General features: G+C 41.0%; 2 protein-coding genes across 3 annotated transcripts; one reads left to right on the plus strand and one right to left on the minus strand.

Moving 5' to 3' along the window:
* Positions 1–2,999: 2,999 nt before the first annotated feature.
* Positions 3,000–4,868, minus strand: cldn5a (claudin 5a). The gene has a single exon (XM_034091479.2). It carries the CDS (start codon positions 4,514–4,516, stop codon positions 3,863–3,865), a length of 654 nt encoding a protein of 217 aa, XP_033947370.1. The 5' UTR covers positions 4,517–4,868; the 3' UTR covers positions 3,000–3,862.
* A 1,020-nt stretch (positions 4,869–5,888) lies between these two features.
* On the plus strand, positions 5,889–27,915 carry LOC117452748 (septin-2). Of its 2 annotated transcripts, none has more exons than XM_034091498.2 (12): positions 5,889–5,997; positions 11,636–11,688; positions 12,148–12,247; positions 12,335–12,421; positions 12,833–12,956; positions 13,514–13,648; positions 14,107–14,224; positions 23,358–23,459; positions 23,631–23,776; positions 23,964–24,047; positions 24,130–24,187; positions 26,586–27,915. In XM_034091498.2, exons 2-12 carry the CDS (start codon positions 11,662–11,664, stop codon positions 26,649–26,651), a joined length of 1,047 nt encoding a protein of 348 aa, XP_033947389.1. In that variant the 5' UTR covers positions 5,889–5,997; positions 11,636–11,661; the 3' UTR covers positions 26,652–27,915. The 2 variants fall into 2 exon arrangements, with proteins under 2 accessions (XP_033947389.1, XP_033947390.1); XM_034091499.1 differs by having other exon boundaries at positions 5,896–5,997; positions 11,633–11,688.

Below are 27,915 nucleotides of genomic sequence, written 5' to 3' on the forward strand. Positions count from 1 at the left end.
CTCCTGGCTCTGACTATCAGTGAGTAAGCTCTGTCCAGCCTGACTGTGTGCACCTGCTGGCATCTGATCTCTGACTCAGTCTTTTATCACTTTAATCATGTTTCCCTTAAGTAATGACTCACTACATTATGGGTTGCTTTAAAGGTATAATGTATACTTTTACTGCAATATAATATCTAAAAACCCCTAGACCTATTTCATATATTTGATTTGTGCAATTTCTTTTTTTAATTAATTTAATTATCTGTTGTATTTTGTTCCCTGTAATTGCAGCAAATCTGATTTGCAGATGTGTCAACGTTGTCTGCGAGAAGCTGAAATACATACAGACACATTTTACGATAAATATTTTGGTTTTGGACGATTTTAACTATCAATTTTAACTGGATGAAGAGTTTTACCCATTGGACATCTGGATATTAAGTTATCAGTGAAGCATGCTAAGAAAAGGTTAGCGGCAGCCAAACAGCATCAGAGAAACACAGATTTTTAACGTGACACTTCTTTATGGTATTTTTTTCACTGGTTTTATTCACCAGATCCTTTCTTTTTAAGAGGATACCTCACATCTGATTTTTGGGCTCAGAGTTAAGGGGTTGTGACTGCCCATCAAATGCAACGGATTAGGCTTCCATGAGATCATGCCTGGTAGGTCGAGGGAAGTGACTTCCGACTCGATTGACCTGAGGCCAGATTCAGAGTTCAAAGTTCATGTCATGAGAAAAATAATCGTCAGCCTACCCAACCTCCTAAAAAAGAGCATAACGTGCACTGGCTGCAGCACAAATCTGAAACCAGCAAGCAGCCTGACCACTTTCTGACATGACCTTAGCCATGTCGCTGGTCTCAGGGAGGTCAAGTTTAGAGGTCAAAATGTTTCTCTGTTGTGTAATCATGCAGTCATAGTCATCTATTCCTATGAGACGTGTCTGAGATATATATTTAGTCCTCAATTCTTTATATTCACATTTTAATTCTCGTTCGTCAGAGCTAGTGTTTGTTTTCTTCCTTTATAGCGCCTTTAACATTTGCTCCTTAAAAGAAATACAATGAAACAATGTGTTTCTGCTCTCACAGCTCTTTTTGCAGTGACCATTAGAGGCTTTAAGTAAATCCCCCCTTCATCTTCTAGACTGCTGTGCATATTGTGTGTGTGTGTGTGTGTGTGTGTGTGTGTGTGTGTGTGTGTGTGTGTGTGTGTGTGTGTGTGTCCATGCTTTCAGGAATGTCTGCTGGCCGGCCTTTTATTAGGCTCATCCATACCACCACATTATAGGCTCCCGTAACCAGGCAACTGCAGGTTCTGGTTGGTTACCATAGCGAGCTCCCATTGAGTGACGTCGCTGGCCCTATTTGCCCCTCTGCTCATTGGAATGAGGGCCACACACACACACACACACACACACACACACACACACACACACACACACACACACACACACACACACACACACACACACACACACACACACACACACACACACACACACACACACACACACACACACACACACACACACACACACACACACACACACACACACACACACACACACACACACACACACACACACACACACACACACACACACACACCCTGCGCCTTGTCACCCTCTGTGTGGTGGCTAGGGGAGTGGAACTAACAATCCCACAAAAACATCTGAGTGAAGCAGACCAGACTGGGGTGTCTTTGTGTTGAAAAACCCATACAGACCCAAAAATAGGAACACCTACTGTAGCACATCACACACATCATAGTATTTATAAAAACAATCTAACAAATTGAAAAAAACCATAATCTCTCAGCACTGAAGCCCTGTGCATAAAGAAAACATGTTTTTCTTATAACAAAGGAGACTAATAAATAAGCAATTACTCAAATTTGCAAAGCGGGAAAACCAGCGTTTTTAATATTTGTAAATCAAAATGATTTAAACGGTTATTCAAATATTTGCCAATCATTTTTTGTTGATCAACTTGAAGATGCAGTTTTCTCATTTTAGTTTCACAACCATAACAAGCTCGAGTTTGTTTCATCAAACCATTATATAGAAGAAACATTCATGTTTAGGCCAAAACACAAGGCCTAAAAATGCTGAGGAAAGACTCATAAAAGCTATACTGAGTTTATGTGTCAGCAGATATATCACCACGACAACTGAGCAGACTGACCGTATTTTATGGTTGAAAGGTCTGGAAAATATTTGTTTTCAATTATTATGTTAAATGTGCATAAGGATGTCACTAAGAGTGGAATACAAATGATTAATTGTATTACAAGTTGTATTTCAAGTTTAAAGTATCACAAGTCACCCTCTCCCCTGACAGTGTTCAGACTTTGTGCATGGCCATATTTTCAACTCTTTACAGGGCATATGACCTTCTAAGAATCTTAAGTGACCAGCAAAATAAGTATGGATAAGCTTTTGTAATCCAGTCACATTCTTAAATCAGAGGACTGTTACTCACAGGCTTGTGTTGTTCTGTTATTCAGTCCTGTAGCCTAAGTATTTTTGCCTTTATGTGAATAGTGGAAATCATCCCCATATATTAATACATATTGTGTCCAGAAGCAGCTGTGGATAAACTAATTGCTTAAATTTGATGGTGTGTGATCTTTTGTGTTGAAGCTATCCCAGCACCCAGATGGAGGGAGTTGGGGCTGTGCCAATGAATGAATGGAGTGACTTGCGGGAAGACGAATCGAGCAACTTCTCCATGGCTCTAATTTTGAACGCTCTTCATTGACTGCGCACGAGGAGGGGTGGGGGTTGTGCAGTATTGTGAGTTGAACAGCAGAGCCCCACTCTGGCTGAATGGGCATTGTCATCTGGATTTCTATGGCTAACCAAAATACTTTCTCCCGCCGTGGGGGTGTATGGATTCACGGTGGGAACGGCATGCATTACGCACAGCCGTGGAGCTCTCCTGCTCTACTCTGCACGCCATCACAACCCACTTGTCAGAATTTTTGTTTAAGAAAACACTTTAACTAAAGATTTCAGACAATATATTCAGTTTAATCTTAATAAAATGACACAATATTGCATCTTCATATACAATGATCATTACATCAGACGTCAACAAACCAACAGAAAAAACAGTTTATTCCTAGTATTTCTGAAAACAAAAGAATTCCTGCAGTGACAAAGATGCAAAAACGTTGCAGGTTTTCAGTGCAGCCAAATAACGGACTGTAACATGTCATGTTTAACTCTACGGATCCCAGGCTGTCTGGAATATAAAGTCCAAAATTAGACTGTAGACTTAGGAACCGTCATACATTTCTGAACAATACAAAACATCTGAGATGTATTAGGGCTTGTGTACACCTTTCTTCTTTGAACTTTATTGCTATTAGACATTGTTTTGAGTCCTCAACATGTCGGCGTAATTCAACTAAAGGAAATGGGTCTCTGACTGTGGGAGTGCAATCATTCTCAGTTACTGTACAAGTTTGTGCTGACAATGCACATAAAGGCAAAACAACAGTGTAAATATTCGATGGCAAAAGCTCCTCTAAAAAGAAAAAACTTTGCAGTTACAACGATAAACAACTGAAAACACTAATCATTTCGAAGACTTACAAAAGCAGGTACCTAACAAATATACTCCTTTTTGTCGTGATCTACCTCTTGTAGTTGATAGTCTTTTTTGATCTTCTGTATAGATACAAAATAGGATTTATGAATATGTGGTCCGAGCGTATTGAAAGGCCAGTGTAAAAACAGCAGGTGTGCTTCCTTTGATTTTCAGAGTTCAGATTTCAAAAAATAAAAACTGCAGGTGAAAAGGTCCGTCAAAAAAAAGTTTTTCACAAGCTGCAGGTCACTTTCACGCACCGCCAGATATGAGCCAACCACTACACGTAATTCCTCTTATCATAGTCCCCCCCGTTCGGCGTGGCTCTCTTCGTGGTCGGTGCGTACTTTACCGAGTATCCGGAGTTGCTGCTGGAGGGGCAGGAGCAGCACAGCAGCGACCCCCCGATCAGCAGCATCGCTGAGGCAGCCCAGCCGATGTAGAGCGCCGCGCCGATCTCCCTCTTCTTGGATGATGGCACCTGTGGGTTGTAAAAGTCTGATATGATGCTGTTGGCCATCCAGCAGAGAGGCACGAGCACAAACAGACCACTGACGATGAAAGTGACCCCTCCGGCGTTCACAACCCGGGCTTTCACGTACTCCCCCTGGATACAGTTGGTGCACTGCGCCCCCGCAATCACAACCATGAGCCCCAGCACGCCCATCACCGAGGAGATGACCGTGAGCGCTCTGGCCGCCTGCAGGTCGTGGGTAAGGGCGAGGAGGGAGTCGTGCATCTTGCACTGCATCTGGCCCGTACTCTGCACCACGCAGGTCATCCACAAGCCATCCCAGATTGTCTGAGCCACCACGATGTTGGCTTCGATGAAAGCCGTCACCTTCCACATGGGCAGCCCGCACGAAACCATCACCAGAAACGAGCCAAGTACGCACAGCGCTAGTCCCAGGATCTCCAGTCCAGCCGACACCATTTTTGCTCTTTACGTTTAGTCAATTATATCTGAAACTTTTCAAACTCTCACCTGCTATATCTTCTACAGAGCACAGTGTCTTTTTGCTCTTCTCTTCTCGTCTGGATTTATAAGAGCCTCAATCGTTAGTTGCGCATCACTCACCACATTTACTTGGAGATGTAAGATACAGCAGCTTCTAGGCTCTTTGTTAGTGAGGGGATGTGAAAACAACTGGAATCACACAGTAGCACCGGACCTCGGATATCTGCGGGGTGGGGGTGCATGGACTTGAAGAGAAACTTTGCTCCAATCAGCTGTCGCCGCATCCCGAAGGGACCAATGAAAACGCAGGGAAGTTGTGAGGCTGAATAAAGAGGTCCAGAGCGCATTGTGCGTTTGAACAGTTATTTACAATGAATACAGGGGCAGTAGAGGGGGTGAGGTCGCACGAGGGGTGTTGTAAGAGTATGGTGCAGCTGAAGCAGTGGGTGGGTGAATCATGGCACTTGTTATTGATTTTTCAGACACGGAGGCTAATGCAGTTGTCTGCGGTATATTGCGACATGCATGATGGTGTTAATTGGCTGTCTTAGAATGCCAGAAAAGACACAAGAAAATAAAATCTCATCTATTCTGAATGTATCAATTTTGATTTAAAGCAGTTTTTGATTATTTTGTTTTCTTGGTCCCTGCAGAAACATGTACACAAGCATTTGTTATAATGTAAGGTGGAGGACATGCATGCACCACCCACCATAGAATAGTTTGCGAAATGTAGGCTAATGACTTTAATCCATGTAAACGCCTTATTATTCAAGTTTTATTTTATTATCAATTAATCTATATATTGTTGATATTTAACCTTATTTTAGATTTTGGAACCTTATAACGAACATTTCAAAAGTTCCTCATGCTTTTTTTTTATAGCTATAGCTACTGTCTGTAAACTAAAGAGAGACTTTCAAATAAATTAACTTTGAAGGAGATATAGCCTATTATTATCACCTGAAAGTAGAATAACGTGGCATTCAATGGAAATATACAAGGATAGAATTTTGTTTAAGCCTATAAATATTTACATTTTTAGGAATAGTACCTGTTTTCCACTATTAGATAGCAGGTTATATAGGATGTCCAGTGGTTAATCAAATTGTAAATGAACTGTTTTATATCAAACAGTACCTAGGCCTACATTTAACATTTCCCACGAACGCATGAGTCGACAGGGAAAACAACCCTTCACTGTTCGAATGGCTAAGAAACTGTATCACTCAGGCAGCCATGTTGGATCCACAAAGGGGTGGTGTTTGCTGCTCAGCCGTCCCGCAGGTTGAGCCGTAATGGCGTCAGTGGCGCAGCAGAGAGGCGTTGGAATGAAACGCTTGAGGGAGGAGGGTGGGCTCGCGGGGACGGTTTCCGGGTTTCCCTTCCTGGGCTGGGGCAGCAGCAAGAGGCAAAACGGCTCCTGTCGATTAACAATCATTCAAAGTTACGTTCAGGTAAGGCACTGCTCAGAGGTTTGTTTGTATTTGTGTTTGCTTTGTTGAATCCGTTTTAATGAGTCGGAGCAGGAGGAGAGGAAACACAGTAGTCAGTTGGCAACATGACACCATCGCGGTAACAACTGTTGCTAAAGTTTGACATGTAACGTGAACGAAGTTTCAGTGCTGTGTTACACTCAAACTCGGTTTATCCAATTCGATTTCAAAGAGCACTATTACAGTTTATTGATTTACGGTTTTAATCTGCATACGTACACATTATAATGTCATTGTCCCAGTTGATGTTTAGTGAACTCAGTCAGTGTTTGTTAGGCTGGGTGTGGTGGACATCCCAAACACAGAGGGCCTCACACACGTTTCAAACTCAGTGACTGAAGCATTGATTCATAAACTCCTCAATTATTTGACAAAATGTGCAAGTAAGTATTTCCTCCCGCTTCAATATTTCATAACAATGACGGTAGCTCAATAATTTTTTTTTAAAACACTTAGTGCTTTTGACGTAGGCTAGTTTATTTCCCCATTGAACTCCAGAGAAACCCTCTGCAAATCAATCGGCCTAAATACTCTTAAATCAACTGCACATTCAATCTACATTCACGTGCCCTTTTAAGCATTGACTTCCACACATTTCCTGTACATCTCTTCTTGTGTAACAATCCTGAACTCTAAAATCTCTTTCTAACATCTGATGAATCAGTGACCTTTGATTGTAAAGGGAAATATGTGCAAAACAAATGTTGTGTTTAGACAACTTCACAATAACAGTGGGAAACAATAACATATTCTCATTATGTGTCTGTCAAAGAAATGGCGGAGGGCCACTATTGAAGAGTTATCGTCCATCTTTGCTTGTGTTTATGACTCAGTGAAAACATGCATATTTCACATCCTTTTTTGCCGAGTGGTGAATGCTATGGGCTCGATCGCCGACTGTGTTCGCTGTAATCTCAGGCTGGCAGCTATCCTCTTCTCTAGAAACAACTAGCTTTTTATCCAGCTGGACACAGACCAGTTTGCTATCAGAATGGCAACATCTCTTAGTACTGAAAGATGTCTCAGGCCTCTGATCCAGCACCTTAACTGCTCTCTGACCTTTCCTCATCCCACAACCTTATCACACTGGCCTGCACAGGAGTACTAGGGGAGACATGTGTCTGACACTATATACTACAAGGGGATGTTTCTTCCTGTTTCACACTGTGATGTGAATGGACAAACAAAACGTGTTTCACATTGACAGACCCTAGTGGACTTGAACTATTGTCTCAGATTGCATTTTTTGAATAATGGTGTTACACAGCCGGACATTTATGTTTACTTCAAAACACCAGGAGAAGAAACGCATATTCAAAATAACTTTGAGTCCCACAAGTAGCAGATTTATTGTGCTAACATTGTAATATATATTGACATTTGATATACCTTCACCCACTCTGATGTAGTCATGGAAATATGTTGGCTCTCACCAGGGGCGGACTGGGGGGAAAAAGTGGCCCGGGGATTAATTGACAGACAGGCCCACTTAATGCGCGGCATGTATCGGCCGGCCGGCGACGAAAGTATGTTACTTAACAAAAAACCCTATGCCTTTAATGTTATTTTGGACAATTATTCATATAGTAATCACATTACCTGAGCCCTTGAGTTGCCTAGAGCAAAACTAGTTACGGCATATATTTAGTGATTTTAATGTTAACAGATCATTGATGCAATAACATTTTGACCCAATTTGCCTGACTTGACACATGGAATAAAACATGGGCGACGTACGAAGCATCCTCAATGTGGGTGAGACAATTTAACAGGGGGTGTGGGCAGGTGATGGACCTCACCTCCTCTAGGGGGGTCCGGGGGCAAGCTCCCCCGGGAAGATTTTTTTTTAAATGTCGAAGTTAAATGCATCAATCTGGTCCATTTTGAGAGCAAAATTAGGGACTAAATCTATGGCAGTCAGTAGGGGCTTGGACTGTGAGCCGTAGGGTCGCCGGTTCAAGTCCCCGACCAGACCTATTTGGAGTGTGGACTTCTACTTGGAGAGGTCCCAGTTCACCTCCTGCCCTGCCGTGGTGCCATTGAGCAAGAAACCAGACAAGGCTGTACCTTTAGTAATGAATATTACATGTTGTGAGGAAATCTTTCCACCAATAATTCCAATAAGTAATCCAAAATGTATTCACTTCAGGTTTACGAAAGTAACTGTAATCAGATTACTCGTTTTTCAAATGTAACACGAGCTGAATACAGTTACTTGATTTTTGTATTCTGATTACGTAATGCCGTAACATGTATTCCGTTACAACCCAACCCTGGCCACACCCCACTGGGCTGGGCTGGGCCGGAACACTTACAAATGTGGGCCGGTAGGATTTAGGCCCACACACAGCACCGGCCCACCGGGGAAACTCCCGGTATTCCCGATGGCCAGTCCGCCCCTGGCTCTCACTAAATAGGCATAATGAAACAGTGATAATGTCGGTTTAGGGCTACAACTTACTTTTATCGTCATAATTGAATAATTTTCATTACAAACAATGATGATATTGTTGTTTATCTGAAACTAAACTTAGAAATGGTTTATAGATATAATAAGTGTCTAAAGGAATTTGAACATGTCGTTCAATTTAGCTTTTATTTTTTCATTTGCAATATTCTCCCATTCAAATGCCTATTTACAAAACATAATTATACCATTCCCCTGCCAGAAATGGGCATAGAGATTAAAAAAGTATATGACCTGCAGCTTTGCTACAATGTTAGTTTCACAATGAATTAAGAGTTTACTTTCACCTCAACCTCATCGTTCTGAACGGCAGCCAACAGTGTGAGTAGCTTTGTGTTGGTATAACATTTTGTTTCTGTATGACTCCCACTTGTTTTGAGTTATTTCCTCTCCTGTCCCCATTATCATAAACGGTCCATCCTGTGCTTTATTCTCTGTTTGTGTTATGGTCAGGCCTGCTGGTTTCCTCATGGACAAAAGAGTTTTTCATTCCATTTATTGTAGCTTTATCCTCTCATTGGGCTCATTTGATAACGTTTTTCTAATATACCAGCTTAAAAAAGAGTATCATTATTTTTCTTGCTCACAATCATTACCTTTGACCCCATACTTAATTACAGCCAAGCCCCCCTGTTTATGTATTGCTGTATGTGTCTTTACATGTGTCAACATAACCTTATTATGCTGAGAAGCTCTCAGTTCCCCGTTTCTTTGATCAGGTGCCAGTAAATTAACATTGTTGTTGTTGTGCCACTGAGTCAACTTAATCTCCATGGTATGAAATTATTGTTTCAATGTTTCCAATAAGAGCAGAAAGGCTTTTATCCATGGAAAGTGTGTGTAAGCACCCTTGACACAGCCTGTCAAGAAGGGGAATAGTTCCACCAGCACTGCGTCCCCTTCATAGCTTCACTTAAACCAATAAGTCAACTGTAAATGCATCACGTGCCAAGAACTTTGGCTGTATTAAGGTGGCATTTTTCCCTTTTGTCCCCAAACTGTTTAATCTCCCCCACGTCTGGCCCGTTGATTAGCTGTGCGTATGTGTGTGTAAGCAGCTCAGCTGCCCGGCCGATTAAATGGCCATTATTAAGAGCGTATTATTGAAATGTGCCTCCTGCCTGTCTGTCCTGTAGTGTTGTCTTTGTGATATTACAACTGCGATATTGGAAAGGTTGAATTAATCTGCCTAATGCTGGTTCCCACAGAGCTTGTAGAGGAATAACACTTGGAGTGTGTATGATACACATGAATTCACCTGTGTGGGCTGATACATTAAAGTAGAGGTTCCTTAATAATGAAAGCCAATTAATCATCCATTTTGTTGTGTTTTTAGGGCTGAACTAAACGATTAAGCCAAACTATATCTTGTGGCTCTTGGGATGGTCAATTATTACTCTGCTCCAAACTCAACTTGTTATTTAGTGACACTGTGAGATGGACATTTCACTTTTTGGTTGGTTGATTGACATTTATGTTTTCTTAGATAAATGTCTACAACCTTTCAATAGTCTGCCATGACAATTGGTAAACGTGTTGATATTCCCCACAGAATGCATTTTGGTAACCTGGGTGAAAATTGGTAAACATGGTAAACAATGAATCATAAATCTTAAAGAAAATATAACGAAATCTATCGATCATACTTTTTTGGAGACCAAGTTTACATATTCTGATGTCTTGTGTGCTTTTACCCCCCCCCTTAATTTTTTCAAAGGCCTTATAGCCTGTCTGTATAACTGGATTCACCTTCAGACCTTTACAGTGCTACCCTGGCAACCCTTAACCCTATGTTATTGGTCTCTCGCCTTGCTGTCCTAACATGTGGTCGGACCTGATTCTGGTCAGGGGTGAGCCACGTGTTCTCCCTCCTCCCCAAGCTGAGCTGCCCTGTATTGGAAAGTCTTCAGGAACCAGAAGGATAAACAGCCATTGTTCTCCCTAGGGCTCGGTGAAACCACCCTGTCAGTATGAGAGATCTCTGCCCAATTTCATGTAGATACAGAGGGCCCCCCGACTACCATCTAATACATTTACCAGTGTGAGATGGTCTTCCACCCAAATGTCCAAAACTGTGTGTTTGTTGCATTCCAATGGAAAAAGGTCAATCCAGATTCCCATGCCACCTCTTTTCCTCATTACAAAACCAGAGTGCATCTCCGTTTGGCAGCGCACGGCAGCCTGCTACTTTCTAATGCTTATCACACTCCACCTGTCAAGAGCCAGTGTGCTGGTGATAAAATGGAGCCTGTTCTTCCTGCTCACTCATTATGGAGCTAATTTATCATGTTGGCTTGTTGCTCTGTCGTCTGCTCTGGGTCATAGAGTGGGGCATGAGCATAGGGTACATACAACAGTTAAATGGCAGTCCGGGAACACACTTGTTGCCCAAAGCTCTTAATCTGTCCTCCTTCCGTGAGATACTGCTAAAGAACAGTGCAGTCGGCAGCCCCATCGTGGACTCAATGTACAGAGTTGGTACAACATAAATACTGTGACGTGGGGTTTGCTTTCGTGATAGTACTTCAAAAGTTGTAGGACAAACTGTGATTTTCTCGACTTGAAAAAACGTTGAAATATAAAACGTAATAGCCCATTTAAACAGGTTAAAATCAAGATTTTTCTCTTGCTGTTAACTACATCCATATTTCTTCCAGAAAAAAAGTTCCCTTGGTGGTCCACCGAAAGGGGAGGGACTTCAGCTCTCTTAATGGATGTCTTGAGGCATTTGGCAGCTTTATTACATCAAAACTTAACATTGCCAAATAAATGTGTCTACCTTGAATTGGAAAACGGTCAATAATATTTGAAAATCAAAAAGAAATGGGTGTAAAATTAACGAAGGAAGAAGAGCTAATCGTACCTTATGTGTGTTTTGTAGAGCAGCAAAAGATTTGCAACTATGTCATGACTTTGAGTGCTTATAGTGTTTTTTCCTCTAAAGCTCTGATTAATTATACTTTAGATTAAACATCACTTCTTGATCTTGAATGAATTCTTGAGAAAGATTCTAATCAAATGCCAGGTATAAGGATTCTTTTTTGTGATTGAGTGGGAAGGTACAAGGAACTGTTTTTAAGTTTATTCATCTGATTTCAATCACTCAACCATATCTCTTTATTTCACCAGCAGGCTTGTTGATCCAGTAAACAGCAGAGATGTCTCAGTCTGGAGAGAAAGGGAAGGTGAGTATCAGCCTGAAAATTCCCCACGGTTTTAAAACTAAACTATGACCGATCTACAGAGTGTTCAAGAGGGGTTTCTAATAAGGCAGAGGTGATTAAGACTCATGGAACTTGTAATCTCATGCACACACACTCACACAGGCATCCAGAGAGGAAATCCTGTATACACGTGTAAGTGTTTCACAGCTAGTCTTTATTGCCCGCAGGAATTTCTTAATGTGTATTTCCATCAATCTTACTCATATACACTCACTTGCACCTTTCCTCACTTTAAAATACAATTTATAAAAATATCTGGGAGTGAGAGGAACAAGTGTAAGACATAGAAATGACTAAACAGTGTTAACACTAATATTAAATACATATTGTGTAATTTATTCTGAGTTCTTAATATCACCAGTTTAATACTTCTGTATTAACTGCAGTGTTGATGATTTGTTTGTCGTTTCTTCTCCACAGTTCCCCGATGCAACAGGTTATGTTGGGTTTGCTAACCTCCCTAACCAAGTGCACCGGAAATCAGTGAAAAAAGGGTTTGAATTCACCCTAATGGTTGTCGGTGAGTGATCCCTTTTTTCATTTAATGTAGACTATATGACCTCTTTAGAGAATAGAGCTTCATTTTCCATTCTCTTTGTACTTCCAGGGGAGTCTGGCTTGGGGAAGTCAACACTTATAAACAGCCTGTTCCTCACTGATCTGTACCCCGAACGCTGCATCCCTGGTGCCGCAGGTAAACTCCCCACTACATACACATGCATACATATACACCAATATGCACACTGTAATATTAGAGAAATGTCTGCTGCAAAGTCTCCAGCAGCGCATTATTTCAAGAGGAATGTTGGGAATGCCTTAGTCTCAGAATACGACCCTGCCCTTCTTATGACTTGACTTAGGTTAGGACTTGTTCTGGCTTATATATACAATTACAGAGGCCCTCCCTGATCTTTTAGACGTCAAAACCTATGATTTCATTATTTAAGGTACTTTCCAGCTTCTTTAAGCCTGAGGTTGTGGCAGCTCAGCGGCTTGTGTTGGCACATAGCTCAGGCAGGCATTTTGGACGTCAATTTACCACTTGGGCACTGAGGTGTTTTCTCTGCTATGCCCCCATCGATTATTCTTTAATTCTACTTCACAGAGAAGATCGAGAGGACGGTGCAGATTGAGGCATCAACCGTGGAGATCGAGGAGAGAGGAGTGAAGCTTCGCCTCACAGTGGTTGACACCCCTGGATACGGCGATGCCATCAACAGCCAGGACTGGTGTGTTTATGTGCCGAGGAGGACTTGGGAGTGATTAAGACTCGTGAAATGTTTCCTGTCCAGCCTCCTCTCTCATCCTTCCCTCCTGTTCTTAACTACTCCCGTTCTCGAGTTTCACTTCAAACTCCCTATGTACTACCTCTCCTCCCTCTGCATTCCCTGTGTGTGTGTGTGTGTTTGCCCGTATGCCATTCTCCAGTGCTAGTTGCGTCAATGTAGCCTCTTTCCAAGAACCATTTCCTGTTTATTGTCCTGTACTTTTCCCAAGGCTACCCAAAAGAAAAATAGAAATAACATAAAAAACATCCCCTTTGCACTCTTTAGTAAGAAAGTGTTTGAAAGTAGGAGAATTTCAGGGTTTTACTTTTGTAATTAAGATCTTATATTGCGCCAATCAAAGCAATTTGTGGCACAGATATCTTCCTTGATAGCCTTCAAAATGACGTGTATGATTTCCTTTTCTCTATTGTCATTCTCAGTGTTGATGTTAAAATTGTGTTTACATGGACATTTGGTGCAATTAAGGAGGTTTTCTACTTGTTTGTCTCTAATTGCAGCTTCAAGACCATCATCCAGTACATTGACAATCAGTTTGAGCGATACCTCCACGATGAGAGCGGGCTGAACCGAAGACACATTGTGGACAACAGGGTGCACTGCTGCTTCTACTTCATATCTCCATTTGGACACGGGTAAACAAACATACTCTCTGAGGGATGTTATACCTACCCATCTGTGGTTTAATCGGGTCTATTCTGTACATTCAGAAAGACGAGAACTCTCCTAAAACAACTACAAGGCAAAAAATCAGCATGTTGGATGATTGAAAATATAGCACTCTTGCTAACTAGTGTAGTTACACAATAACTATATTGTAGCTAGCAGTGGCTAGCCTAAACTTCCAACATTGAGAAACAATTATAACTGTTTTGTTCCTATACTTTTTACAATAGGCTATTTTCTCTTAACTGCAATTTCTGACCAAATGTACTTATTAAACTTAGCAGTGACTTTGGCTTTGTTTCCCATTCATTTAACATTACATAATTCAGTGTTATCACCTCACCTCAACCTCCTTCTATGTCTGCTGTCCTCTGTTTTCCACGGTGTCCTTATTGTTCTTTGTCTCATTGTGATATTTCTTCTTTAGTCTGAAGCCTCTGGATGTGGAGTTCATGAAGGCTATCCACAGCAAAGTAAACATTGTTCCAGTCATCGCCAAGGCTGACACACTGACACTGAGGGAGAGGGATCGCCTGAAGAGAAGGGTGAGTCTGATATGCACACACACCTGCACACAAACAATTTGGATCCAAATGGCTATCCACTGTTTTCTAGGTGTATGCATCTTTGCATTCAGAATTGATTCTTGGCACAAGGCGAAATCTGGAACGCCCAATTACTTGAATGTTTGAGACTTTTGAGGTGCGTTATGTGTTTGTTTTTGTCCCATCTGCAGTTATGTGGTTTAGTCATTAAACAGTGGATCACTGAATGATGCAGATGTACTTGAAATATCAAAATCACTTATTCATCCTTTTTGGCAGCGTGCTATGACAGATCTTTGTTCATGTGAGCAAACCCACGTCTACTTCCCTGTTTATATATATATAGAAATTTGTATTGATTGGGATAAACCCCTTGAGATGCACCATCTCGTTTTCAAGGGGGTCCCGACAACAGCAACAACTTACAGACATACATAAACAAAAAGACAAAATGCAAAACATGACACACAAGACAAACCACATACAGTCTGTTAAGTAAAATTCAAGCAATGCATACAATCATTACAATTTGAGACAGTCAAGCAAATCAGTTTCATCAATAGCAGTTTCATTAATAACAAGTACAGACCAGTTGAAAGTGAGATGATAATGCATGTTTAAACATACCCAATGATGCAAAAGATCTAATGGCAGCAGGTAAAGTATTCCCGTCTGTTGGGGCTTTGAACATGAACGCTCTTCTGCCCATCAATTTTTTTGCAGAGGGGACAGAGAAATAAATCTGAACAGAATGTCTAACTTGATGATTTGGTGAGTAAGGTACAAAATACTGCTTTAAATAAGGGTTTAATTACAGAGATGTATGTCTTCCACTTTGTGATACTGCAAAGTAGAGGGCGGGCTAACATAAGAGAGGAAACATTAGGAGGGACCTACATAGGAAAAGTGTGTTGTCTTTAATAGAGGCAGCACATCTCATCCAGACTCAACCCATCCCAGATACTTCCTGTTGGAAGCGACCCAAGTTGTCTACACACTCCTCAGCTTCCTAATGTCCAGCGGGGAAAGACACAATAGTGCAAAACAAGACACATACACCTCACTGCAACCACTACTCTTCTCAACACACAACTTTGAAAATTAGTTGAACACTAGATATGTGGTCTGGCTGAGTGTCTGCAGGCTGACTAGAGTCCAGCCCTCTGCCCTTCAGCAGGAGTCTTTGTTCGATGCTCCCACAGCCCCATTGTTTGGATCTGCTGATGCAGCATCTTGGGGAGACAGGATCAACCTTTCAGGACACACGTAGTGTTCTTTACTGAATTTCCTAAAACAAGATTGATGTGCTTCATTAGTGCAATAAAATACAGGAACTCTATCTATTCTGTTTATGCGCACGTATGCAAGTTGCTCCGGCATCAAAGGGTCAATCTCTAAACTGCTTTGTCCTGAAGGGACCTGCCAGTTGAATTGTACTCTGTACAGTTGGTTTGTGATTTGACCTTCTTCAAACCTTCTGAGTGTTCCTCTGGCACTTAAGATGAACAAAACCGTGTTTCCTGCAACCACTGACCTCCAATCTGCAGAAAACCCCCATGCTTGTTAACTCTCTACCTCAGCTGGCAGCGTGCAGTGGGTCAGCTGTCTTGATTATAGACATACCTTGATTTTGTTAATGTTTTTCCATCAAATCACTGATGCTGTAAAAACGTGGCCAATATCAGTGAATAGTAAACTCTAAAAGTGGGGCAGCTGAAATACTGTAACATTATCTCTCTGATCTGCCTTCTTTACTGTCCATAGCACTATCTGTTTAAAAGAGTGTGTTCACATGCTCCGCTAAGTGTTCCCCTAACAAACATTTCTACTGTACACTTAGGAGCTGCCCAGTTTAACAAAATGATCAAACTCACTTAAATAGGTCTACACACAAACACCCGCACACTACCCACATCAATTTGGTTTCTATTCTAAGCAGTAAAAAACATGTTTATTTCCAGATATACTGTAATGCAAAATAGTTTAAATTTGTTTTAACTGTCTGATGATAGTGAATTCCTGGACAAGCGATTATTGCCAGGAAATGCAGAGGGTTAATTGAGCTATCTGCTTCACATTTAGAAACCACACCATGTGTCCCTTAGGAGGGCATATTATCTCCTGTTGGGGCACATTTTGGGGAATTTCTGACATATAGACTTTCATCGGCTAGTTCACAACGTCACTTAAGTCTGGCCTTTGTCATCGCTTTGATTGTCAGAGCCTTAGTGGAACAAATTACACACAGTGCTATTCATATTTTAATAATTCGAGTTCCTATAAAAATACATGGGTTGACATCTGATTATTTAGACAATGTTAACTATTGAAAAATGTGCTCTTAGATTTACGGCCCTTACTGATTTATCGCAGTAGTCTGATTTCTTGTGTGCATGTAATTGCAGTCATTGTAAATAGTAAGTGTCATAGTAATGCTCATTAATCTCTTTAAGTGTCTCTCGAAAGAACAAATGTATCATGCTCGACTATTTGTTGGTTCGATCAGATTAGTTGAAGTGGCTCTTAGGTATACGTGCCTGAGTCCGCCCATACAGTCCGGTACAGTCAAGAAGCTGCCACTGAGCCGAGTGCTGGAGGATGATTGATAACCCCCAGCCTTTCTCCCACAGTAGTTATTAGTTGGTTTTTTTGGTACTTTCTCACCATTTGTCTTAGTAAATTGTACCCCCACCCACCCCCCAGGTCTCTCAAGTATTGTCCAGTCTTTCTACTTTTTATGAGGGGGAAACAGCTTGTACAGAACAATATGAGTTTCCTGCAATGTGTCGAAACTGTTCCACTGACAAGACACAACTTGCTGCCCTGCGCAGCTCCGGCTCACGGACAAAGTTAACAAACCTCCCATCATTAAGCTTTCATCCCCTTTAGTTCTGCTCGCCTCTAGCCCGGTCCTTCCTCTCCTGGCAGTGCCTCACTCACCTCTTTCTTCCTCTGCGTCTTTGTGTCCCCTTTTTTTTTTATTTGCTCTAATGCCAATTTCCTCTGCTGGGGTGATGTGGACTGGACTCTAGCTCATAAGTTGCCCTGAGGAGGGTATATTGAGGGACTGATCCTCTCAGTCTGGGACCTTACAGTCATATCCTGTGCAGGGCTTTAGCCTCAAACTGCATCACTGGATGTTTTCTGTTTGAACCCAGAGGACCAAACACAGCTGGTTTGAACTGGAATCCTGATTAAAGCAAAAAATGCAAAAATGCCTCCTTTTGTGTCGTGTTTTCCTGCATATGACACATCATATGCAGGAAAACACGACACAAAAGTCAATTGAAAATGATTCTGTACTAATTTCATTCCTTTTTTGTGTCAAGATTTCTCAGTTTCAGCTTCTCAAATATGAAGATTTGCTGCTATTGTTGACTTTTGTGTTTGTTGAGTGAACAACTTGACACAGTCAGACAGGACAAAACGTTGTACTCTAGGAAATTAGGATGGAATGATAAACGGAGAATATAATAATGCAACTATCAGCAATAATGTACAGAATATGTTGTGAAAACCCTTTTATTAGATAAGCGGTAGGAAAGTTGTCTTGAACTTGTTTAGTAATGAGGAAAGGTTAGCAGAAGTATTTTAGCCACCAATGTTGACATACATTTATGTGATATCTCAGAGGTCAGCAGTGTCTGCAGAACCCTGTTGCTCCTCCTCTTCTTGTACCAGGCTGCAGACAATAGATCAGCCTCTTTTCCTCCCTCCACTCCCCTCTCTCTTCCTCCCTTCTGTCTGCCCTGGTCACCCTTCTCCTTACCTCTCACAGCCTGTTGTGCCTCCCTGTTTATTTCTGCTCTCATGTGTGCCATGCAGATCCCTCCCTCATGTTTGCCTCGTCAGCTGCTATATTTCATCCCCAGCCAAGGCTCTATCACAGTTTCCCCCTCATTGTCTGACTCTCTGTCTTCTCTCACTGCCCTCCACCATACTCCTGCTGTGTGAACCAGCTCTACGCCCCCGCTGGGACACATTTATCAGTTTAGACTGCTCGTACCGGCCTGTATTGTCACCAGGTTTCCTTAAAAAGCAATAACAGAAAGTGAACATTGAGTTGAGCTAGAGACAAATAATTATGATGCACGTTAAGAAGGTGGATCAACGATATGTAATCATGTGAGTTTGATGTTCCACTCCATTTTAATGTTTTTTCTCCGTGTGTGTGTGTGTGTGTGTGTCCGCCCGCCCGTGCGTCTGTCTGTGTGTGCCCGTGCGTCTGTCTGTGCGTGCCCGGGGTCTTTTCCTGCCAGTGTTTCAAACACGTGGATATATTTATTTTTCTGCCCCCCAGCAGTCATTGTGCCAGGGCATGCTCCAAGTCTCAGTGGATTTTAAAACAATAAATATGCATTTTTCCTCAGCTCTATTACACACAATCATCTGTTCTCAAGTGAAGAAAGTACAAGCTGGCCACAGTGGGAAAACAGCAGGTTTCCTTGTTAGCGGGCCAACCTGAAAAGATGGCTTCCGGACTTTGCCGTGCTGCTAATGAGTCACTTTTTGCTCTTGAGTTGGCCATTGAGACCCTTTTGATTACCAGACCGAGTCACTAAAGCCTGATGTGTGGTTGAAATCCTAAACTCAGTGTCCCCTTGTAAATCTCACTAAGATACAAGATTACATGAATAGCTCAATTGTTCCTCCCCATGCTCCTTGGTCAGAGGGAGAGGTGGGTGGTCTTAACTGTACTAATACTTAGCCCAGACAATAGGTATGTGTGTGTGTTCATGCAAGTGTGTTGTTCACCATAACTCGTATGATGCCTGAGCGTTGCCATGGTTTTGCTTACTTCCTCTGTACTTTCCGTCAGTGCCTCCATTCTCTGGCTGTTCCAGTCTGGACCCTGAGTCTCAGACTCTGACTGAATAATATATCTGGATTGTGTTTCTGTGCATGAAGGCAAGAGACTTTAATCCTGCTAACAGGAAAGTATTGTTTTCCCGTATGCTGCTGCGTGTGTGAGTCTTTATTGTATGAGAACTTTTAGAAGGATTTGCCATGTAGATGTTTTGTAGAACATCCTCGATCTGCGGTGATCCACCGGCCTCCTGGAGCTACAAAGCTCCGGACATGTAGCATGTAAACTGTTCTCATACCCCAAACGGCAGATTATACCAGTTCACAAAGTGAGGCAACTGTTAGCTATATTTATGTGAAAGTCTGTGTGTGTTTGTGTATGTGTCTGGGAGGCTGGTATGAGGTCTAAATCCCTCGGACCCCCTCTGATCAGGTATTGTTGGGCTCTCTCACCCCCTCAGACTCCCTGCAGGCAGGAGAGAGCCGGTTACTTGAAAGGCGTTTCCTGGCAAGAGAGAAGCATTTGTTCTGGTGTCTTAAAGTTAGCAAGTTTGGAAACTAAAGAATATACGTAGGAATCAGCTTTTTCTTTTCATGTTGCAGACCTCTTTTACTTGTCTTTTAATCTTGTAATTGGGGTATGTAATATGTTTTGTTAACAATATTAATTACAGTGACACACAGCTCAGATCTCTTCACTCAGGGTAAATATGTATAGTTCTTTATAGATTATCTTAAAAACCATGTAGAATAGAATTGGGAGGGATGAAACCCTCTTTAATGGTCACACATGCAGAGCACAGACACCATACAGTGACATGTGTTCTCTGCGTTTAACCCATCCTAGTACCAGGAGTCTAGTACTAGGAGCAGTGAAGCTTTGTGTGAGAAACTGTCTGAATTGTTTTTAAAAGAGTCTTATTGGAGCAGCCTCAATACTTGAAGACTTTCTACCAGTCTAGACTGAGATCTATGACTGGAGATGCTGGTACTTGCCACAGTGTTATCATTCTTTATCAAACGGTGTTCTTGCCCTTTATGTGAGAAGAGTTTGTATTGCGAACAAGGAAATGGACAAAACACTTTTACAGCATACATGTCTCACTGGAGCGATGTTGAATACTGAGGATGATGACATTTCTTACTTCATTGTTTAACCTCTTCAACACTCTCCTTGATTTGAACTTTTTATTACAATGAACTCTTCCTGTTGCATTTGTCGGTAACATATAATCTAAAGCCAGGCCTTTGCTCTGACGATCAGAGATTTCTGTGTCTATGAAATGGATTTAAAATGTGCAAAGTAATCAGTAAATGTATTAAGTGATAAGTAGACGCATAGTTGGTTCAACAGGAGTCTAATAAGGAATAGAGGCACCCAGCAGAACGGATTTCACGCTCACCATGGCCAGGATTTTCCTTTAATAAACTCTCCAGTCTTGGAAAAAGAGGGCCCCTGGGTTTTGTCTGTATGAAACAAGGTTTAAAAGCGACTGAAAGCTGATCAGATCTACTATTTCTAATGGCAATGATGCCCCGTTTCATTCCCATGGACACTCTGCAGAAGCTGGCAGTCAGCTGTGAGGTTACATAACCGTTACGTCAACGTGCTGCTGCTCTTGTCCTGATCCTTGCTCTTCCATCAGGGTTGATTAGTGTCGTGATGCAGTTTCATTGTTTTGTTTTGTGTGTGTTGATGTCCTGAGAATGCTCTGGTACATGTTTCTACTTCCAAGTATTGTTCCCTGTTTAAGTTTAATGGATACAATCACCATGCCAGGCCAGAGGAGGCTCAGCTCTGACGACCTCAGCAGTCACACTGCAACTGTATTATTGGGAGTGTGTTTTTGTGCATGTGGTTTGTTACCTGTTGCACGTCAGCGCTGCAGGTCTCACCACAATCCTCTCTTTTGTCTCTTTGTTCTGTTTCTTAAGCATTCATTTGTTTTGTGCCATTGTTGTCCATGGGTCATTGCTTAGAAGCTGTTTGAGTCATACATATTTTGGTGGGTTTGCTTGTGAGAATGAACAAATCTTGTAGACATTATTTCCGCGACAGGTAGATGTGATGAAACGGTTTATCCCATAATGATGGGTTTGCACCCCGTTTCACTATGATTGGTGGTTTTGGTTAAACTTGCTGTGCATTTGATGAAAAACTGCTTAGCCACGTCTCTCACGACTTCACCCTGTGTAATTATATCTATGTATAGACCTGCGGGTACACTATATTTGGGCGACACGTCACCACTGCAGTATATTTAATATTGGTATTCCTAGAATTGAACAAGCTTAACTAACTTCTATAATTTCTAATCTATTTTCTAGCTGGACAACTTCAGCTTCCACTCCTCTGACTTATCATAACTGCCCCAAATGTCGAAATAATTTCCAAAAACAATTTACATTTAGAAATGTGTGCCAGAAACATGAGGCGATAAATCTTAGGCTTCCTTTTCTAATTAAGACTGAGGCAGAGTCTTGTGTGGTATTGTTTGTCCACCACCCTACAGCATTGAGGGGACCTGCACGGCCAACCATAACAGCAGAGGGAGGGGCGGGGGTGGGGGGTGTATTATAACCGGACAGGATGGTCATAAAATCAAAATGGCTCCCACTGCCACCATCTCTGTGCCAACACAAATACACAATTCTGAGGAGTAGGTAGGTGGAACATTAGGGATTACTGCCTACATTGTGCACAGTAAATCAACAGGAGACAACAGGGATTTGGAACAGGCTGAGATGATGCCTGAGAGGTTTGATTATAGGTGTCAGGCTGTACTAAGCACATGTTAGGAGCAGAATAAGTCCAGGTAAACAGCCATTTTAAAGCTTTTGGTTTACCAAAGTCTGGAAACAGATGATGGCAGACAATAGACTCCCGTTTGTGTGATGACCATATTACAGTGTGGTTTGCATTCATTCAATGGTACATGGCCTTTGCTTTTATCCCTCTTTTATTACCTTTTTGAGTTTCTCTCTACCTTATCTACTTGTTGGTTTCATTTTTTCCTGCCATTGTGTCCCGCGTGTTTATTTCCCCACTGAATTCAGAGTTTCCCAAAATTCTTCGTGCTCTGCCCCATCAGAGCGATGTTTATTCAGCCTCCCTGTTCGACAGATCTGTAAATCGTGTGTGTTTGAGGGACTGAGGGAAGAAAGAGACTCTGGTCCTTAGTCACGCTTTCTTATGACTCCTGCAAAGTCTGTTTGTTTTCAGATCTGCCCCACAACAATACCCGAGACCCCCGCACACACACTATCTCGCACACACTACGCATAGAGCTCGCTGAGAAAACAAGCGGCAGCCATAACAAGGGCTCAAACAGGACCTGTAGGAAAACCTGTGCTCACTTCCCAGGCTCCTGGCTGACAGACCACTGTCCTTTTAAACATTACAGAACATGAAAGTCCCCAAAAAGTCAGGAAAACACATTTGACATTTTTTGGCTCCATTACATAAGACCACATTGTGGATTTAAAAAACCTGCTCTCGAGAAAACAAAAGAAAAATGCAGCTTTGATGTTTAGAATAATAAATACTGACATCTGTCCCAAAGGTAGCGGGGAAGAAAGCTCCTTTGTCTTACCTTGTTTCTTCACCGGTCAGCCTCTATATAAAGGAGGGTGAGAACTTAGTTTCTGACCCTTGAACACGCAGACCTGGTATTATTCTTTGCCTGTCTAACCGTTCTGTCTCAAGCCTCTTTTTCTCCATGGGGGGCTTTAATTAAATGTGTTGCTGCAACAACTGCTCCTCACTCATACCCTCCTATTAGTCTATACAGCTCTCTTACTTTCTGTTTGTGGTCTACAGTGGCAGCTGTTATTTAGTCCACATGACTCTCAGTTTACAGTGAATACACACAGATTATATATTGATTTAGATGTATTACGGACACCTGTGCCATGCTGGAATTGGCTGTAGCTTTCACTGACTTTAAGTAGTCTATTAATATGTATGATAAAACTCTTAAGTACATACACTAACAGTACAAGTACAAGAACAGGTATATTATGGATGAGTATCTGAAAAAAGAAATACTATATATATTATGAGCATATACTGCATAAGAATCAAGCATGCAAATGAAATTCAATGGTAAAAAAAAAGTTTATTGAAAGATATTTTAAACAAGAAAAGTCTCATTTGATTGTTTCTTAAATGGCTCTCTAGATCCATGGTTTCTGGACTACAAATTGAGAATAGAAGAGGGAAGTTGCCCCTCTTGTAGTGCCTTTAGTGACAGGACCACGTCATCGGGTCACGATGAAGTCACAACATGCCCACTCACCCGATGTTTCTCTTTTTTCTACCGCTCAGATCCTGGATGAGATTGCAGAGCACGGGATCAGAATCTATCAGCTACCTGATGCCGACTCTGACGAGGATGAAGAGTTTAAAGAGCAGACCAGAGTCCTGAAGGTGAGAAAGGGACACACAGCTGTTGGCTGATACACAACCACAGACACTTTTCTCTGCTAATGTATTGATGGATACCATTCTCCTCCTCATAAACCTCACTTCTCTTCACTAACTCTTCACTAACTAATTGTTTCTCTCTGGGCGCCTCGAACCTTTATCTTCTCCACCCAGGCGAGCATTCCCTTTGCTGTGATTGGCTCCAACCAGCTGATTGAGGTGAAGGGGAAGAAGATCCGCGGTCGTCTCTACCCCTGGGGAGTTGTTGAAGTGGAGAACCCCGATCACAATGACTTCCTCAAACTGCGCACCATGCTTGTGTGAGTCTCCCTGGCAATAAAACGTGTTAAGTAATAGGATTTTCGGAAGGAAAGTCTTTTTAAAACCTCGACAAAACTTCATCCTCATTAAGCGGTTTGTAAATGACACTGAAGAAAATCGAACAGGGGAGCTCTACTGCCTCCCAGTGTATGAAGAAATGATTGCATGTTTGTGTGTTTGTTGCAGGACCCACATGCAAGACCTGCAGGAGGTCACTCAGGATCTGCATTATGAGAACTTCCGCTCAGAGAGGCTGAAGACATCGGGAAAGTGAGTAGCTGATTAATTTCATGTAAACTGCACATGAGCTGCTCTATTAGAGTTTTAGCTAACATGTTTGGTTTCTCTGCAGGGCTGCGGATGAGGATGAGGTGGACAAAGACCAGATCCTGCTACAGAAAGAGGCCGAGGTAAGAACACACACAGCTTCTCAGGTGCTTAAAAATTGTTTTGCTTGATCCAAAAACAAGTGGATGACTGTCCGTTCACATATTGAAAACTCCTAAAACGATCAAAGGACACATTTTTCTAAGGATTATAATACATAATCACATTAATTTGTGTATGTTAAATAGGGAGCTGTTAGTTAGTTAGTTAGTTAGTAGTATTAAGTTGTGTTTGTCACCTAAACAAATCCTTTTGAATACTTGGTAATATTGCTGCATTCACTGGTAAATGACTGTTACTAATGGAAGGTGATCCTAGCGCCAGTATTTATTTGGCTTCAACTAGCAAATCCACCATAAAATATCCTTGTTAATTAACCGTATGCCGCTGTCAGTGTACATAGGAGCATTTGAGTTAAGTATGAAGACTTATCCTTTTAAAACACAGGACCTGGTTACATGGTGCTGTATGTAGTGAAGTGCAAATGCAGACTCACTCCGACTGTAGGAAATCTGCCTTTTATTTCGTCATTATACCTTTATGTCCCTAGTTTTACTGGCTTTAATTTATTTTGCAACTCGTATGTTAGAAAGAGAAAACAGTCCTACTTACTTCCACTTCACTATCTCCCATATGTTTTGTTTACATTGTTGTGCCATGGAGCCTGCATGCCACCAGACAATAACCTGTTCCCTGATTGTTCCTGATTGGCCTGTTTGTGTTGCTGCTGCTGCTGCTGCTCTATAGTGAGCGGGTGGGGTCCAATCAGATCTGTTTGTAAACAATGTGCCCAGGCAGGATATGCCATCACTTCCGGTCGGGATGTCCTGGCCTGTTTAAATGCTGGGAATGACCTCAGTTATGTGAAGAGTCGGAAACACGCATCTACAGAGACAGTGGTCCATTTGTTGATGTGTTTTCAGGGTTTGAAGGGAGGAGAGATTACATTAATGATGTTACTGTGCTTCTATATAAAGGATGGAGCTATTTAATTTGTACGTATTATATAAAAAGAAGTAGACAAGTGTTAAGCTTTCATTTAATTAATTGAAATAAATGGTGTGTGGTATTGCATTGCATTACATTACATGTCCATTTGTTAGATGCTTTTATCCAAAGCGACTTACATACATTCAGTACTGTGGACAATCCCCACAGGAGCAATTTGGGGTGAAGTGTCTTGCCCAGGGACTTGCCTGCCTGACTTGCCTGTCTCCCTGTGTACATTTGAATTGGAATCATATAAAAAAAAAAATGCTACGAGTGAAGTTTATTGTGAAAAATACCAAGTTTCCCAGTTTTTAATATTTTAGTAGTTTTGTTCAAAATAGAAAGAAAACCCACTAATTATTAAGAAATTAAAAGAGCCTTTAATCAAGCTTGACCCTTTTTTACTTTTAATACATATTACATGAGTAATCTTATATTATTTACATGAAAGCTGTATTTTATATGTAGTTGTTAGAAGTAAAATAAATACACCTCTGAAGATGATTAGGCGGTTCTGTTCTCTACCACAAGATGGCGATATACATCAGTGAGTGTTTTTATTTAACCCCGTACATCATGATCGTTTTAAAAGCTTTACATCCTTGTAACTCGAGTTACAGAGTTCTATTGAGAACAATCACTTATTTATGAGCCAATTGCTTTTATTTATTTGCTTTTACTCTGTAACTCGGGATTGGACATTTGTTTTCCAATGATTATTTATTTATTGTTTGACATTGATTTTATGCTTCATTCATTTTTAAACACGTATTAATTTCCTATTACGTCCGCTTTCTGATATAAACGTAGATTTGCCTTTTGATTTTATTTAGATTTCAGGTTACCCTGTATTTTGAAAATCTCAACTATAACACTTTGTCCATGTGATATTTTTCCTTTTGTCTTTAATTGCCAAGTGTTGTTGTTTTTGCACCAGTCAGCAAGCATATGTTTGTCTCTGTATAGATTGCACTTCCTTTGTTTGTTTGTTCAGTTATTGTGGTTTGCCTTCAGACGTGGCTGGACGACATGTACTAAAACTCAGAATTATAGGCCTACTGGTCCTTTAAAAACACAGACATCTGACTGGTTAAATCTTGAAGGGCAAATTCATATTCACCCTAACTGTTGAAATTGTAAACCACTTTAATGAACTATTCTACTACTTTGTCTTGAGGAGTTGACATTTTCTTTTTCAGTTTTACTTTAAAGACACACACAAGGTCTGAAATGATCATCAACTCGTAGTTTTAAAGTAAAACTGCAAGATTTAATCAGCAGACTTCTGTGTTTTAGCTTTCTTTGTTTAAATATGTTTTGAGAGAATCAATAAATGAAGTAAAGGAACAACATTTAAATCTATTGATGTGAAAATTATAATGGGTTCCTGAAAATAAAAACTAAATGTTTGTGTTTCTTGTCTTTCTGTAGCTGAGACGCATGCAGCAGATGATCGCTCAAATGCAGGCACAGATGAAGATGAAATCAGACGAGTGAAAGAGTTGCAGCAGAAGGGACACACACTGATCCCAACCCTCCCACACACACACAATTATATACGTATATACACACACACCTCTAAATCCATCCCTGCCTGCTGTCGCACTGCAGATCCACAGAGAGAGCAAATATCTAGGATCATCATTTTTGTAAGCACACCTCTTTCCCTTCTCTTGCTCTTCTTCTTGTTCCCTCCAAACGTCCGTCATTATAATGAATATATCTACTATTTAGTCTTTGATTCTATGAATAACTCCACAGCCGCGAGTGACAATGGTACTAAGAGTTTTTGCCAACACACTATCATGTTTACAAAAGTATGTATGAATTATGCATTTCGCTCAAGTCCAAGCTTCAGATGGCATAATTTTCCATTTTGTTATCAGGGTAAGACTGTTTTGAACGTATTTAACTGACCATTTAGTAAAGCTGTTTGCAACTCATATTCATTTTAGAGTGATCATGAGTGAATCAGTAGCCTCTCGATAGGTTCAGTGCCTTGATTGCGTCTGATAATGCAATAACTATAAATATTACTACATTTTCAGATAAGTGTGTTTATAAATGAGGTTTACTGTCTATGCAGAGAATGAGAAATGCTTTCTTCTTAATTGTTTTCAACTTTTGTAGCCAACGTTACACACCTACTTCTAAAGTTTACTTTGCTTTAGGCTGGAAATCTACTATATGCAAGTAACCAAACTAATTGAGTTAGAATAAGAAACACCACAACTTTAGGATCATGTTATAGCTGAAGTAAAATGCCATGTTAATATTTTTGTATTTATTATCATGAGATGCAGGATCTTTAAAGTCAGTGCCAAACTACAGACTGTTCTTACACTATTCACTCTGGTAACTTAATGTGTGCATATTTGCTTCAGTGATGTCATTTCATGTGTGAACATATTATTTGTACGCTACATGTGCAGCCTTCCATCACTCTGTATTTTGGCTGTCCAATTTTTTAAATCAAGTACTTAATATCAACTTACTTAAAATGTACCTCTTATATGTGTAAACACCTTTTGTTTAGCAGTGCCGTCTAACTGTGCTTTGATTGATCTGATGTTGGCATTATTGTTTTTTCCAGTCTATTGCTCTTATATGCAAATCTGTCTATTGAACTTATTTTAAACACACATACCTGCTATATCTTAACTATATCTCAGTATATACTTGTTTTTGAGATGTAAACATGTTTTTGTATTTCTCTCTTGAATACATTTGTTAAGAGAATAAAAAGTTGACACTTGTGAAA

This window comes from Pseudochaenichthys georgianus, chromosome 9 (genome assembly GCF_902827115.2).
Source record: "Pseudochaenichthys georgianus chromosome 9, fPseGeo1.2, whole genome shotgun sequence".
NCBI lineage: Eukaryota > Metazoa > Chordata > Actinopteri > Perciformes > Channichthyidae > Pseudochaenichthys > Pseudochaenichthys georgianus.

Excerpts from the sequence above, each read along its gene's own strand:
- LOC117452748 (XM_034091498.2), top strand. The coding sequence starts at position 11,662 with ATGTCTCAGTCTGGAGAGAAAGGGAAG. Across the intron at positions 12,422-12,832 it reads CTGCATCCCTGGTGCCGCAG|AGAAGATCGAGAGGACGGTG; the intron begins GTAAACTCCCCA and ends TCTACTTCACAG. Across the intron at positions 24,188-26,585 it reads TGCTACAGAAAGAGGCCGAG|CTGAGACGCATGCAGCAGAT; the intron begins GTAAGAACACAC and ends GTCTTTCTGTAG.
- cldn5a (XM_034091479.2), bottom strand. The coding sequence starts at position 4,516 with ATGGTGTCGGCTGGACTGGAGATCCTGGGACTAGCGCTGTGCGTACTT.